The sequence below is a fragment of the Rhipicephalus microplus genome, chromosome 1, assembly GCF_043290135.1.
Source record: "Rhipicephalus microplus isolate Deutch F79 chromosome 1, USDA_Rmic, whole genome shotgun sequence".
Classification (NCBI taxonomy): domain Eukaryota; kingdom Metazoa; phylum Arthropoda; class Arachnida; order Ixodida; family Ixodidae; genus Rhipicephalus; species Rhipicephalus microplus.
Window position 1 is genome coordinate 151,116,571 of NC_134700.1, and position 16,834 is coordinate 151,133,404.

At 43.5% G+C, this 16,834-nt stretch overlaps 1 protein-coding gene across 1 annotated transcript; it reads left to right on the forward strand.

Moving 5' to 3' along the window:
* Positions 1-9,223: 9,223 nt before the first annotated feature.
* On the forward strand, positions 9,224-14,962 carry LOC119177817 (uncharacterized). The gene is made up of 2 exons (XM_075871283.1): positions 9,224-9,629; positions 13,517-14,962. The coding sequence occupies exons 1-2, from the start codon at positions 9,566-9,568 to the stop codon at positions 14,761-14,763; spliced, it is 1,311 nt and encodes a 436-aa protein (XP_075727398.1). The 5' UTR covers positions 9,224-9,565; the 3' UTR covers positions 14,764-14,962.
* Positions 14,963-16,834: the final 1,872 nt, after the last annotated feature.

Consider the following 16,834-nt stretch of genomic DNA (forward strand, 5'->3'; position numbering starts at 1 on the left):
TGCTCTCCTTCAATTATGGCATTCGTGGTTTTATTCGGATATATGAAGTATGTCTTATCATTGTTTACTATACAATTCTCGTTTTACTAACAAACTTTCGGCCCTTTCAGTGCTCATTGGACAGAAAACGGTGTAAAACAAGACAGACAGAAGAACCAATGACAATAATGCGATGTAAAATCTCAACTGGTGTTAATCTTGTTTTCATGGTTATCCTTTTTTTCAATGTGAATAGGTTACCCTATGTATTCCCCCCAGTAATAGTGCCTTTGGGCGCTGCAAGTAATTTGATCGAATAAATATATTAATAATAAAGATTGCCCCCACCTCCCAAATAGAATCCTGACGAAATGCGAATTTTTATGGGAAGGGGTGGTGGATGGATCCCGACAGACGACTGACATATCCCTACTAAAAAACTCAACCACATTTAAAATATCTGTTACATGATATGATTTAAGTCACCTTACGAGATGTCATATGCTTCTTGGTGATTACATGTCATGGGCCAAATCGTTACGTTTGTAAGGAGGTTTATTGGGCGTGTCCAAGGGAGTGGCGGAAGATTCGTGATAGCCACGGGAAGAGGAAGATCGTGGTGCTCGAGCGCCGATTTCGTGGTGCCTTTCCTTTGTGATGATGCTTGTTGTTCTCTGGTGTTGCCATCATTCCTTCACTATACGTTGTTTATAGAGAGAGCATGTGCCGTGGGTAGTCCACGAGTGTTGAAGATTGGGCGAGTTGGTTCGTCGTACTTGAACTGGTATAGCGCATTACGGTGAAGAAGAAACGGCAGAGAACTATACGTTGTTTATAGAGAGAGCATGTGCCGTGGGTAGTCCACGAGTGTTGAAGATTGGGCGAGTTGGTTCGTCGTACTTGAACTGGTATAGCGCATTACGGTGAAGAAGAAACGGCAGAGAAACGGACGGACATAGCGCTCTGTCCACTTGTGTCGGTCGCTCGGCCGTTTCTTCTTCCCCGTAATGCGCTATACCAGTTCAAGTACCGTGGGTAGTCACTATACGCAATTGTGCTCGATTTTATTCATGAGACTAGATGGCACTTGATGTTTTATCACGCTATTAGATGTTGCAGGATCTTGCGTGATTTTTGTTAGGTGAGTAGTTACGTGACGTTACCCAACTTTAGTCTTGCGACTGGTTTTGCGATATTGCTTAATCTATTGTACCGTCTGTGGTGTTACGTGATTTTTAGAGACATGACTACATGTGAACTGATGTTCCGTACCTTTGGTAACGCGATAATTCGATTAGTTAATACGCAACTTTACGTCACTCTCTGTCTTGTAAAGTACTTGCCCGTCATACTTATTGCATTCCACAAGACACGTGTTGAGGCAGCGAAGTAGAAGTTCAATTGAACGAAGCGACTTCTTAATAGTCTGATAAATCCTGCTGGCTCGACCCCGCCCAACGAAAACTGCACTACTCGTAATAAATTACTTCATTCTAATAGACAGCGTGAGCTCGACTACAACCTAAACATTTTCAGACTGTATGATGCACCAGACTCTCGACTAATCTTCATGAGTGGGTAGGTACCAATCATCACAGGAACATAATCATAGAGATTAAACAGGCAGACAAAGGTGCCTTTCAGTTGTCACCGCCATCAGTGACAGTGAGTACCACGATTTCAAGAGACTACTTCTTCTAGTAGAGCCTCACAAATCCCGGCGGACAATGTTTAAAAACTTGAAATGCCTGAGCTGTTCTGCATAGAAACGGCAAAAAGATGTGAACGAGGTGCATGAAAACATATCTATAGCCTCGGATCGTCTACCAGCGTGTACGGACATCGCCACATTTCCGCACTCCTGTGCAGTAGCCTCTTGGCTCAGGCTTTGAGTACGATGTCCTCCGTGCCAACCCTGTGTGTGTGTGGTACACCAAGAGCCCGATCTAGTCCCCTAGTGCCCAACACTCGGAGTCGTCTTCACCCACGACCTCTCTTCACAAGCGGGGCTACGACCAAGCCCACGCGCCACCCAGAAACGGGATGTCAGGCGACTGTTTCGGCCTAATTAGGCGACTGCCTCGGCCTCGGCCTAACGAAGTTACGACTCCTCAGTGGCTGAGCCTCACCTCCAACAGTCTTTCCTCCACAAAATGACCTGGCTGAAATTCGCACTTACCATGGTAGCCTACTGTGTTGCCATCATGCTCAGCACGGGACATTGCCTTCACCCGGCGGAAGTAATCGACGGACGTACGTCGGAGAACTCGACCGAACCAAAGCAGTCACCCATGCTGAACAGTACCCCCCCCCCCCTCTAGTGCACTTCTGAGGACTTGCTAACGGACTCGAGGTTGGCAACGCCGGAATATAAGCCCAGACATCTACGGCCAGTCTTGGTCTTCTGCTTCTGGGAAAAGACGGTTCGCGCATTTCAGAAGAAAAGAACCTCAGTGCTTTTACTCTTGGTTTTGCTGTGGCAAGCGCTGGTTTCGGGCTTCTCGTGAAATCAATGTGGCTGGGCAGACTGCAGCTCGTCGTGTCGATGCATAAGAGCGAGAACTTCTTTGAAAGGGAAAGTGATAGACACTTCTGAACTCCATTCATAAAATGGCAAGTCCAGTGACATGGCACCCCATTCGCCATCCTATGCTTTTTAGCTAGGCGACTCTAAAGCTACTGAAACCAGCCTGTCCACACATAGCTCTGCAAAATTGACTGAGCCGCATTCGGAAAACCGTGACAGTGACTTTGGCTATGAAGATAACACAAAATATATGGCGTTATGTACATAAGGCTCTCTTCGGTACTCAGACTTAGTGCATTAGATAGTTACATAATAAATAAATGTAAAATGCTTCGGCTACAATTTTGTTCTGAAAGTGTACATGTCTGGAAAGAAATGATGAAACGTCCTTATTGCTACTTCACCCAATTCCTAACAATAATAGTATGGGAGGTTTTACGCATAACATCCACGATATTATTATGAGGCATGCTGCGGTGCAGGGCTCTGGAAATTTCGACCATCTGTTTTTCTTTAAAGTGCATGCAGTGACATCGACAAATACAAGGACCTGGAGGGTTTCGCTTACATTAAATTGCTAATACTGTGGCCGGGATTAAACCCGCGACTCCCAGATGTGCAGATGATAACGGTAACTACGGTATAACAGTGCGGACACACATATTCGGGTCATGTCCATTTTGGATATACGTAAACGAGTTTATTAAAACGGTCGTGAGAACACTATGAACGTGCCATGGTATTCGCGATTGATATTACGTCACATCCATGTCGTAACACTGTCGTTTACATTCGTCATCTGCTCACTTGCCCAAAAAAGGGCGTATTTTGAAATAAAATCATGTTTTAGTGGTCCCCACCGGGTTAGCGCACTTCAAATTACCCGCCTCAAGAAGCAGACCGACCGAACCGACTCACGTCACTGTTGCCGTGCACAACGGCACGGCTTTACTGCGCTAGTAGCAGCAGATTGAAAGCAGTGGGAGCCGCAGCAGCAACAACTGGCATTGATGAGTTTCCCGCCAATTTCTCCGAGATTTTACATGTTTTTGGTTCAACCGTGTCCCGATAGATGGTACCACCTGTGCAGTGTCTCTACTCGCGACATTCCCCGTAGTAACGTCCGGCGGTCCTTTTTTTTCATGAACCAAACAGAAACAAACAAGCAGCATTTTATTGCATCTCTCGATGCGCGGCCGCTAGATCAATTATTAGTGAATCATTCAAGGTGGTCCGTCTGGTGTCATCGGGATCATTTGGAAAATATCCTATTGCGGCGCATGTGTTCTTGTGCCCTTACCTTGATTTCTTGGTAAGTAGCGCTCTGTTGTTGTTAATATTGTCGTTTTAGATGTTGTCATACATTGACCTTTAACTCTGACGTAAATTCTTATTTGACTTTAGTGTTCCTTTATTATTTTAAAAGAAATGCTTACGCACGTAATGTCAGTTCTTCCATGGGTACATCCGCTAATGAGTCCTGTACTTTCTTGAAACATTTTTAGCCCAATTTTTGTTTGAAAATTGTGTGCCAGTAATATTTGTCGCTTCAATGATGTTTCAGCAATATGTGTCTACCTCCATACAAGCGATTTGGAAAAGTATGAGAGCCACAAACAGCATCAATTCATAAGGTGCTATTCAGACAAATCCGCATGCTCGACACATTATTTCAACGCTGCTTTCGTGGCGCTGTCAAGACGGCGAGAATACCGAGCAATCCCATAGAAAAGTAAATTACATCTGCGGCCGTAACGAAGAGACGTATTGTGTTTTGTATGCTGCTATACAGTGACATTGGGCAATACTGCCCCAGTCTGTTTCATGAAAATGCAAACTTTCTACTAAAACAGACAATATTTTGTCAGCGTCACCTGTAATATGACTCCCGAAAGATTTGAAATTTGAGCTTCAAGATGGCCACTTTGGCTGATCTATAATACATCTTTGTCAGGAAAAGCCTTTTCAATGCGCGAACAATGGGAAAAAACGAACAATCTGGAAAGAAGTATTCTACTTCATATTGTTCGTTTCTCAAAACGTTCTGCTCACGGAATAAGTGTTTTCTTAAGACAGATTGATGAATTTCACTCCCTCGCTATTTCGTTCCAAATGCGCTTTTGTGTGACAGTTACATTTCATCACTTTATTTATAGGAAACCTCGATACTATAATTATCTCAGTGCAACCATCTGTCGACATTGTTTTCTCGTAAATGCAAATGAGCTTTCTCTAAGCTTTCTCATCTTTTTACACACTCGGGTTATAGGCATCAAGAACGCTGTGGTGATGTAGTGGTGCGTGTGAACCTCTGTGCTAATACAATCTCTGAGATCTATTTGTATTCTCATAAATCGGTGCAACTTTGTTGAAGGTGAAAACACCGTCGCAGCTTTGGACTTAAGCAGGCATTTTATAAAATGTTGCACATAATTATAATTCAAGAAATGCAATCGTTCAATTCCGGTGCACGAACATTTCGCAATGTCGAATTATTTCTCTAAGACCATGCAGCAACCATATTCGTGGAGAACGTATACTCTCCGAGAATTTTCAGCGCCAAACAAAGGCACGCTCCAATGGGCAGTCCCTTGCCACTCATCTTTAACATAGTGATGAATTAGCAAGCTGAGCAACAGGAGCGAATTACTGAACTCCAATAGCCACTCTGTGCAGGTGACATCACTCTATGGGTCGTCTAGCCTCACTGAAAACAAAGAAGCGAATCTTTCAAGAAGTGATCAACAAAGAAAATGACATGAAATGTCCACCAGATAAATCTGAAAAGCCGCGTTTATGGAACTAGTTATAGAAACAAACCAGCCATGCAACTAAGCATAGGAGATCAAATGCTGCCGGTGAGACAAACGATGAGAATATTGGGCTTATGGCTGCCAAACAACAAAATCCTCAAATGTACAATAAAGATCATAGCTTTAATAATTCATAGGATATCAAAAGCACAACGCTTGGTACAAGCGCTTGTCCTTAGTAGAGTTACGTATGGTCGACCGTTCTCGAGTTCACATCAACGGATAATAAAGAGGTAGGCTTGATCATACGGGGGGCCCTGAAATCTGCCTCGGATATACCGCTTGCTATACATTAAATGAATAAAGCTTTGTAATCGAATTAAATTTTACAAAAGGTACAAGATGAGGATGGTACAGGCCTACGCACCTACATCGAGTCATGATGGTCATTTCGTTGAACGCTTCAATGAAGACGTAGAGTCGGCCATTAATAAACTAAAGGCACAGTGTACTATTCTAATGGGTGACTTTCATGTCAAAGTAAGCAAGAAATAGGCCGGAGACTACGCAGTGAAGGAATATGGCATTGGTTCTAGAAATTTCAGAGGGGAGTTATTAGTAGAGTTTGCAGACCGTAATGTTTTCCTGATCTTGAATACCTTCTTCAGGAAACGGGCTAACCGTATGTGGACGTGGCGAAGTCCTAATGATGAAACTTACAAAAATGAAATAGAATTCATTCTGTGTGCACACTCAGGCAATGTACAGGATGTAGAAGCAGTTGGCAAGATCCGATGCAGTGACCATATAGAATGGTAAGAGCTTGTACTCTCCTACCTTTTAAAACGCAAACGCATAAACTGATATCAAGAAGCCAATTAATGAGCTAGCGGTGAGAGGGAAAATAGAGAAATTCAGAGTTTCGCTTCAAAATAGATCACGGTTCTAAAAGAAGTAACCGACGTTAGCGTTCACACAATGAACGATAATCTTATTAGTATCATCAAAGAATGTGCAGTGGAAGTTAAAGGTACAGTCGCTAGACACGGCACTGGCAAACTATCTCAGGAGACGAAACATCTTATTCAGAGACGACAAACCATGAAAGTCTCAAATGCAAGCGACAAGATAGAGCTATATAGTAGAGCTTTCGAAGTTAATCAATAGGCGTAAGGTAGCCGACATCAGAATGCATGACATGGAGAGAATATAGCAGGCTGTAAAAATGTGCAGAAGACTAAAAGCTGCGAAGGCGAACTTGTGCATAGGTGAAAACCGGATGTATGCCTTAAGGGACATGGTAGGCAACGTCACAACCAATATGAATAGGATAGTTGAGGTGGTGGAGGAGTTCTACAGAGAGTGTTACTGAAGCCGAAACAACCAGGATAATATAGGATGAAATTCATGAGAAATTCGACATCCTACCAGCAACAACAGGGAAAGTAAGGGCAGCACTGAAGGAATACAAAGAGGCAAAGCAGTTGGTGAGGGCAAAGTAACTATGGACCTACTGAAAGATTGCGAAGAAATTGTTTTAGAAAAACTGGCCACCATATATACAAAGTGTTTCTTGACGGGAAGGGTATTAAAATATTGAAGAACGCCAACATAATCTCAATCCATAAAAAGGAAGCGTCAAGTACTCGAAAAATTACGGGCCAATCTGCTTACTGTTCGCTCGCTCCAAACTATTTGGAAAAAGAATAGCGAAGAATTAAGGTGACATTAGTGTTCAATCAACCGAAGGACCAAGCAGAATTTTGTACAGGCTACTCCACAATAGACCATATTCATACTACAAATCAGGTAATAGAGAAATGTGGGGAATACAACCAACCCCTATACATAGCCTTCCTACGAAAAGGCGTTTGACTCAGTCGAGACATCAGCAGTAATGCAGGTACTACGGAATCAGGTCATCGAAGAACCCTACATGAACATACTAGGAGAAATGTACAGTGGATCTACAGCCACCACAGTCCTATATAAATCAAGCGACAGAATCCCAATAAAGAAGGGTGTAAGGCAGGAAGACACAGTCTCTTCAATCTTATTCACCGTATGTGGTTATCAGGGCCCTAGATTGGGAAGAGTTAGGGATAACATCTATTGAAGAGTATTTTAGTAATCTGCGGTTCAGTGATGACATTGCCTTGATAAGTAACTCAATGGACGAATTACATCTCATGATTACTAAATTTGACACGGAAAGCAGAAGACTCAGTCCGAAAACTATTATGCACAAAACTGAAGTTAAGCCCGATGGTGTTGACAAAAAAGAGCGCTTTGCAATGTGTGGAGATGCGCTGGAAGTTGTACAAGAATATGTCTACTTATGACAGGTAGTAACCGTGGAGCCGAATCATGAGAGCGAAATAGCCAGAAGAATAAGGTTGGGCCAAATCACTTTTGGAAAGTATCCTTTACTCGTGAATGGGAATCTAACACCAACCCTCAAGAGTAAGGTATATAACAGCTGCAACTTCCCAGTACTTACATATGGCGCAAAAACCTGGAGACTTACAAAGAGGGCTCAGCCTAAATTAACGATGATGCAGTGATCGATAAAAAAAAAAGCCAGGTTTAAGCTTAAGAGGCAAGAATAGCGCAGACTTGATCAGGGAACAAACCGGGGTTAAGGATATTGTAGTTCATGTTGAGAAGAAGAAATGGACATTCGCTGAGTACATAGCACGTAGGCAGGAGAACCACTCGGTCAATAAGGTTAACTGAATGGACTCCCAGAGAAGGCAAACGCATGAAAGGGTGACAGAAAGATAGGTGAGCCGAGAGATTAAAAAGTACGCGGGTATAACGTGGCAGCAAAAAACAGAAGACTGGGCTGGTTGGTTGGTGGATCATGAAAGGGCCTTTGCCCTGCAGTGGACATAGTCCGGTTGCTGCTGCTGCTGCTGCTGCTGCTGATGATGATATTGATAAAGCGAAGAGCGCAAAAGTACTTGACGAAATCAGCGTGAAGACTTAAGAAAATGGTGCGAAAATTCAGCCAGAGACGCCATGCTCAACAAAGATATTGGTGCCTACACAATAAAATAAAGTTTCACTAAAGGCAACAATTTTTCTTGTCAATAATGAATAGACCTTCAACGCAAAAATTTTGGTCTATTTGTCTGTCTGTACATTTGTCTATTTGTTTCCCTAACGGCATCCTGAAAAGCAGCAGACGATACACCAAATGGCTGACCCGATCCGCATTGCCCACCAAAATTGCTCAACATTCAGCGTTCCTACTTGTGCGTTCCTACTTGTGTGTGTCAATTAAAAAGCAATTATTGCGCATATCTGATGAACCATAACAACACGTAAATATTTTGTAAGCGCGTCTTTTACTAGAAAAGGCATACATAAGTAGTTCTAAGGACCGTAGCGTTTATCGCGCTGCGCTGACTATGCAACGCTTGCACGAAAAAGCAAGTGTTTCCAACGCTTTGCTAAGACGACACGGTGGTGGCACCTACTCGTGACTAGAGTGTACTAGAATAAGTTCTAGTACACTCTACCGCACCCTTGCATTCAACAACTTATCACTTCCGAGATGGGCGCGCATGCCGTGCCCTTCATTTTCTAAGATAACTGCCAGATAGCGCTCATGTTTCATGTGTGACGTGACTTGATGCGCTCGTTCGCCTCCGCTGCACGCTCGAGGCACTCTAACGCAACCCCTCCAAAATACCATTCCCCAATTTTTAGCAGAAAATTGGTGAATGGTATTTTGTGCAGAATTCTGCAGAAAATCAAATAAATGTTTTCTTCACTCTCTTCAGACGCAAGACTATCGTTTTTCGACAATATTTGCAGTGTAACATGCAGATGCGGGGCCAATTTCTAATGGTTACTTCAATTTTAAACAACATGTAATCTAAGAATAATATTATTTTTAGTATGAATCTTGTAGAAATAGTTTCTTCCGAAAGCTTTCCATGAGGACAGACATTGGAAACTTAAGGCGATCGCACGGCTGAAAGGACGCTGAAATGCCATGACTTGCGTCCTGTGAATCCGTCAACTTGTTTTATGACGTCTAAGGTAATGCCTCGCCTACCTTTTAGCGTAAAGTGTAAATGTGACGCATAACAAATGACTACCCGTTGCTTCAACGCTGAAGACGTAGGACGTGTTTTGGTAAACGTGTGATGTGTACTCTACTACTTAGCTTGGTAACTATGGCATTTTTTAGCAAGATGTCAACCACAAAACATGTGCTGTCAAAGCGGCGTCGATGGCCTGTCGCTAACTTCTCATTAAGTATCTGCAGCTTTCAAAGACGATCTGAGCGGGAGAAATGACGTCTGGTGTGTTTCTCATTTGGCTTGGATACAATATCTGCAACGTTCACGCTTCTTCAGGTGCAGTGTTGATATATCTGATTTCTTGTAAGAATTGTTCGTGCTCATTTAAACGTATCTGAACGACGCGATTTGGCGGACGATTAGAGGAGCCAATCGACTTGTGGCTAGCTCACTGTTCTCTGGTGTTTATTTTTTTTTTGAGGGGGGGGGGGGGTTGTATTAGATGGAAAGTACGTGTGCAAGTCGCACAGGTGCTGACTGGACGGAAATGATCGACTTTGAACCGTGAATGGGACGGGGCTGTGGCACAGTAATTAGACAACGTTACGACACATGTTTGAAGGGCGGGAGTTATGCTAGTCTCTTTTAAACTGTCAAGGAAGTCTTAGCCGAGGTTTTCCCGTCCGTACCTCCGGCAGCGCTGATCACGTGGCTGCGTACTGGGGCGAATGTGAGCCTTCCGAGGATGAGTGGGCTGCATGTGCTGCGAAAGGCGAAGGCGAGAAAGTACTATGTCGAGGGTGTGGTGCAAGAGGTGAAGGTTAGGGCCATCGTGAAGGACGTCAAGATGTGAACCGTCGAGAAACGCGCAAAGATGGAGTGACGGTGAGCAGCATTGTAGAGTGAAATAGCGTGTCAGGGTCAGTGATAAAAATTTGTGCTTTCAAGATGGCGAGCATTTTTAAATGTGAAATATTTCTTAGCGAACTTCGACGACATGAAACGTATCTATCTATCTATCTATCTATCTATCTATCTATCTATCTATCTATCTATCTATCTATCTATCTATCTATCTATCTATCTATCTATCTATCTATCTATCTATCTATCTATCTATCTATCTATCTATCTATTTATCTATCTATCTATCTATCTATCTATCTATCTATCTATTTATCTATCTATCTGTCTATCTGTCTGTCTGTCTGTCTATCTGTCTGTCTGTCTGTCTGTCTGTCTGTCTGTCTGTCTGTCTGTCTGTCTGTCTGTCTGTCTGTCTGTCTGTCTAGCCACTGATGACTTTTAGTTCTCCTGGCCGTTTCGATAATGTTATCGATACCAAAATTGGTATGGCATAACAATAATGTACGACAAGCATCAGTGATTAATCATAATATCAAAATCATGACATGTAATAAATGTCGTGATTTACATTTCATGCTCTTGCTGCGCTTGCGGTGGTTTCGTTCACATGGCATATCGCATAACTGGTATGGTATGACATGACTGCATACGTAATTGACAGACCCTAACGTGGAAATTAACATGCGTGTCATGCAAGTGATGACTGCCCGCCATGCTCATGGTGTGCTCACGGTCGGTTCACTAGCTTCACATACAGTGACTTTGGTGCTACGGGACGTGAATGCATGACGAAGGTATTTGACTGGTGCAAACATGACAATTATGAGATGCGCGTCACGAAAGAACAAGAGCACATGCCACGCTCATGATGCATTCGTGGCCGTTTTGCTAGCTTCACGCATGCCAAATTTAGTATTACGTGACGTGAATGGACGACAAAGGTAAAACACGTCAAAACATGATAATCATGACATACGTGTCATGTAAAAATTCACGACATGGTACACTCAAAGCGTACTCGTGGCCGTTTCGCCAGCTCCACATATACCAAATTTTGTGTTACGTGACCTGAATGTATCCCAAAGGTATGCATGGTGCGAACATCATAATTATGAAATGCGTTGCATGAAAGAACAAGAGTACACGCCACGCTCATGACGCATTCGTGGCATAGGCGCGTCAGCCGTGGCGGAAAAAGAAGCACTAGCCCCCTTTCCCCCCATACACACACTGAAATAAGTTGAAGGACTGAGCACCCCCACTTTAGAGAGTGGTCCCTCTTGGCTGCACGCTGGGAAACGAACAACTAAGGGGAAGTTTTCCGTCACAACAGTAATCACTCAAATATGTTCTTACGAGAGAATGAAAATGTTACGAGGCATTGTTACAACGTAGTGAACTTTTGCCAAAAATTCTGCTGTAATGATTTTTTTTGTAGGCTATTTGTGGCGTGGGTCACCCATGCGACGCTTCTGCCTCTTGTGCTGTAGTATTGCAGAGCAGGCGAGCGCTGAACAGGGGCCCTACAATACTACATCACGTGTTCATTCTTTTAAATGCGAAGCATTTCTTAGCGAACTTCGGCTACTTTAAGCATATCTATCTATCTATCTATCTATCTATCTATCTATCTATCTATCTATCTATCTATCTATCTATCTATCTATCTATCTGTCAGCAGCTTACGTTTGGGTGCTCTCGTGGTCGCCCCATTTACTTTGCGCGAACCAAAATCAGCATGGGAGGGTAAGATGGTTTGACGAGTACGATGCGTTTGTCAAGACATGAATAATGTCACAATGTCATGAATAATGTCACAAGCATCTTCACGATCATCAGCGCCTCACATCAGATTCTGGTGTTGCTAATACGCACGTTCCAGTTGGCATCGTTGCGCAAGTGTAAGCAACTGGTCTGCAAAGAGATGCAACTCTTCAACATATGTATGTGTGTGCGAAATTTGTACAGTGATTCAGGGTCATTTTATGACGTGCCGCTCAATAAAAAAATTGCAACACGATCACCTTTCTTCCGCATGCTTCGTATAACGTGGATTCCCAGGTACGTGGGATCTGCCAAACTTTATTCTGCTGCGACTTGTTCATTCAAGTACGAATGGGAACGAGCAAACATTTTAAAAATTGGTAAAAGCTTTTGCTGCCTCTGGAAAGTAATTTTATTCGAAAAGGGTATATCATCACAGCTGTTCTGTCGAAGCTTTTGCCAGCCGATGAGTGTGAGGAATCGTTTTGGATGTTTAAGTTTTCCGTACTGAAACGCCAAAATTGTTTCCACTTTAGTCTCTGGTAAACATGATCAACCTTGCTTGTGGTAACTTGGAGCCATAGTAGCAGCTTTCAAAGTGGCTAGGAATAAAGCTGTGAATTCAAGCTCAGTAGGAAGATCAGCTCCTAAGCTTGCCCCAGAACTTGAGCCACCGGACAAGAAAGAAGGTGAGAGACTGTGGTCTTTAGCACTATAGAGGTTTAGTTAAGACTTAGGCTAGTCGGTTTTCACTCAACTTGAATGGTCTTTTACAGCTCAAAATACATCTCGGACAGCAAATAAGCGCAGACGTACAGCGCTGCTTATTTCTCTCTATTCATTTTTCTATCACAAAGTATGAAATCACAGAGATGTATACGCACACAAACTACTAAAGACCGTTATGCTGCAAGTAGAAATATTTTATTGTACTAATAATCTATCTCACCACCTGCAATAAATAGCCGCTGCTTATGTGATTGGCAGCTAGCCTACTTGAAGTACAATTCGAAGGAGATGCTCCCCAGCTTCGTGACGTCTTTTAACAAGCAGGTGATTTTGTGGCACACAGATACTTTTAAATGCTGAAGAACCAATCGCGAACAATATGGTGCATCGAAGAAATTTTCTCTTATTTTATTACGTGGTTGTTCATAAGTGGTAATTACGTGATGGATCACTTTCGCGTGAACTGTTGCCTCGTGTAACAAGCTGATCGATTCATTGATTTGTGGGGTTTAACGCACCAAAACCACGATATGATTATGAGAGATGCCGTAGTGGAAGGCTCCAGGAATTTTAACCACCTGGGGTTCTTTAACCTGCACCCAAATCTGAGCACACAGGCCGACAACGTTTCCGCCTCGATGGGAAATAAAGCCGCCGCAACCGGGATTCGATCCCGCGACCTGCGTGTCAGCAGCTGAGTACCTTATTCACTAGACCACCGTGCTGGGGCATGCTGAAATAGCAAATGCTGCACCTTTGCACTTGTAGATTACTATGAAAAAAGCCGCAACGGGTAAAGTTCACCTCTCCAAATGTAATAATTCTATTACCACATAATAAAGGACTTTGCTATTTCGTTACAGAAATGCCAAGGACCGGCATCTACGTCACAGTGTCCTCGTACAGTGGATTCTGGAGCTATGGACACTTCGAGTTGAATTGGTTCGGTATTCCCAAGGACCTTATAGGAGTCACATACGCAGTGCTAACGACGAAGAATCCTCCGAGAGGTTCGATTGACGTTTTGGCTGTAGTGCCTATTACACGACATACGGATAGGTACATAACGAGTGCAAAGGCACCGACCTTTAACGTCAGCACTCTGATGAAAGGAGAATGTCTCGGCTATTGGGCCGTCGTAATTAACGACACGTATAAGTCATGGGAACCGGTCGTATTGTATTCTTCGTGCTTCACACCGAAGCCTAGGTGGATGCGCCAGAATTGTTGCACGCTCTCAACGCTCAGCCTTTTGGACCTGCTCATTCCTGGCACGCACAATTCTGGCATGTACCACCAGGGATACACACATCCGCACCAGGAGTACCTGTATAACCAGGATCAAACCGTCAAACAGCAGCTGGCATTCGGCATTCGCAGCCTTGATTTGAGAGTGCAGTATACTGGTGGTGTGTTTTACGTAACCCACGACAGAACAAGAGGGTGGCCCACCATCGAAAGAGTTCTCCAAGAAGTTCGCCAATTCGTGGAAGCGACTGGAGAACTTGTGCTTCTAGATTTCCACAGGTTCACGAAGGGTTTTGACGAAGGATACGATAACGTCACTGCGCGGCATATAGAGCTTGTGAAGTTAATTGTCACTGAGCTGGAAGGTGTTGTTCTCGTAAAGCAGGCCTATTTGACGAGTTTGAACGCTATATTTGACCAATGCGAAAACAAGACGAAACCGAGTGGTCACGTCATAGTGTTTTACAATTACGAGGGCTACACGGGAGAGTATAAAGAATTCTTATCGCCCGCAGTCCTTCACAAATGGCCCAATGCGCAAAGCGAAGGCGCCCTCCTGAAATATCTCAAAGAGCACGCATGCGTGTATTACAGTAGCAGCAATCTGGTTTCGATTATGGCAGAGCTCACACCTTCCTTCCCGTCTCTCGTTATAGGAAACCGTCGCGCGGCGGAGTGGGTGAACCACGAAGTTACCGAGTTTTTTAGGCGAAAAGGGCAGTACTGCTCGGGCATCGTTGCCACGGATTACTTCTTAGGCAACGGAATGATTGAGGAAACCATTGAGGCTAACCTAGAAAAGGGGCGTGCGGGGTTATTTTTATATCGTTATAGACACCATGAGCACTGCCAACCAAAATGATATTACCGCTAAAAGTTTGCTCTAGCGAAGTTCGAAGCCGTTCTCAGCACTCGAGTCCGCCAGGTTGTGCGTTATTCATGTAACTTTGATACACGAAATTGGTCTTGGCCACACATGTGCATTGTACAGCGACTGATTTTCATATTCTGCATGCTTCCCAATCTACGTCAAAGAAGTAAACGAGTATATTTTGTTCAAAGCTTGAATTGTCTCATTTTTGCCTCGTCTCCTCTGGTTTGCTTCAAATTTCCTAACCGATAATTTGACGAATATAGCGTGACTACTCGATCCTCTCCCCTTTGGTGCGGCCTGCCAAGTCGTCTCTCGAAGAAAAGAGCAGGCTTTAAAGCAAACGTTGACAGGCAGGCCCCCACCGGAGGAGGGGGGCTGCATAGTCATCGCCTTTGCACCGTCTTGCACTGTTGCTCGAAGGTGTAATCCCACTCATCCTCCTATTTTGGAGCAGTCGTATTCTACCATTGTGCGGTCAGCATGCGATGTCGTATTGCTCTTCACTACTGTTATGTTTAAATGTACACGCTCTTTGCCAAGAGGATGCTGAGTTCATTGTTTGCGAACAGGTTGCAGTTCCTATAGCAGCTCTCTATAAAACATACTAAAACATTCTAGGAACGCACTTTTCCGCAAAGCCCTCTGTTAGTGAAGTCTTGCAACATTTTTGTAGACTAATAAATGATGAACATGTGAGACTACTCACGAAGTTTACTGATAATGGTTCGGTTCGCATTCTACCAAGGTATATATGGCGTCGATAAATACGTCCTGATCCGCAATAGATGCACTCAGTGTGCATTTAAAGTAAAAAAAAACAGATTATCTTCGGTTATTTAGTTGATCATGAATTTGAAGTCACTACGTTTCAATTATTCACAGCAACATTATTATTTCAATGTTAAGTGGTCATAGGAGCGATGGCAAGAGTGGAATCGTCTGCTTCCTCCTTGCTTAAATCGGACCACCAATCTCACCACGTGCATCTAAAGGGACACAAGTATTTAAAACCATCTACCTCTGACAATTAATTTTCGGGCTTGTTAGCCGTCCATTACTGGCTTTGACATGTTACCGCAAGCATATTAGACAAAGCTTCATTTCATGCACAACACTGGTCTAACGGTGCACATCTATAATACACAAGTAAAGTTACCTTCCCACTTCTTTTTTTATTTGTTGTTGTTGAGGGACGCCTAGAAAAACTTAATTTCATACTAGTCACAAAATCGTTGGCTCTGCTCCAACAGTCTTTTCGTCCGTCTGCCCATGTTAACAAATATACACATTGACACATTTCGTTGCGCTATGGTCGTTATTCCTGTGTAATTGTGGATTTTACTGCGGCTTGAATTAGCTCGTCAAAGAAGTCTAAATCGCAGCGATTGTGTGATGTAAATACAGGAAAAAGTTTTATTCTTAATAATAATAATATTATTATTAATAATAAATCGGGGGTTTTACGTGCCAGAACCATGATATCATCATGACAAACGCCGATGTGGAGCGCTTCAGAAATTTTCAAGCCAGCTGGTGTTCTTTAACGTGCAATTGTCATCTCATAGCACACGGAGTTTACCTGTCGATGCCGTCATTGTCGTACTCCTTTCCCAAATATGTCTCACCCAGTCATCGGCCTCTATAACGCAGGTAAAGTGGCGGCAGGTTCTTCATGCGAGCTCTTCCAAGCATCACAACGCACTGATTAGAAACACTAGAAATTACCACCGCATATGGCTCACTCTGGCTGAAGGGAGCTTTGGGAAAATGGTTCATTGATATTAGGGGGTTAACGTTCCAAAACCACTGCATGATTATGAGAGACGCTGTAGTGAAGGACTCCGGAAATTTCGACCACCTGGGGTTCTTTAACGTGCACCCAAATCTGAGCACACGGGCCTACAACGTTTCCACCTCCATCGGAAATGCAGCCGCCGCCGCCGGGATTTGATCCCGAGACCGGCGGGTCAGCAGCCGAGTACCTTAGTCAGTAGACCAGCGCGGCGGGGCAGCTTTGGGAAAAACACAAAGTCGTTCTAAAAGAGAAAGGAAGAGAAAA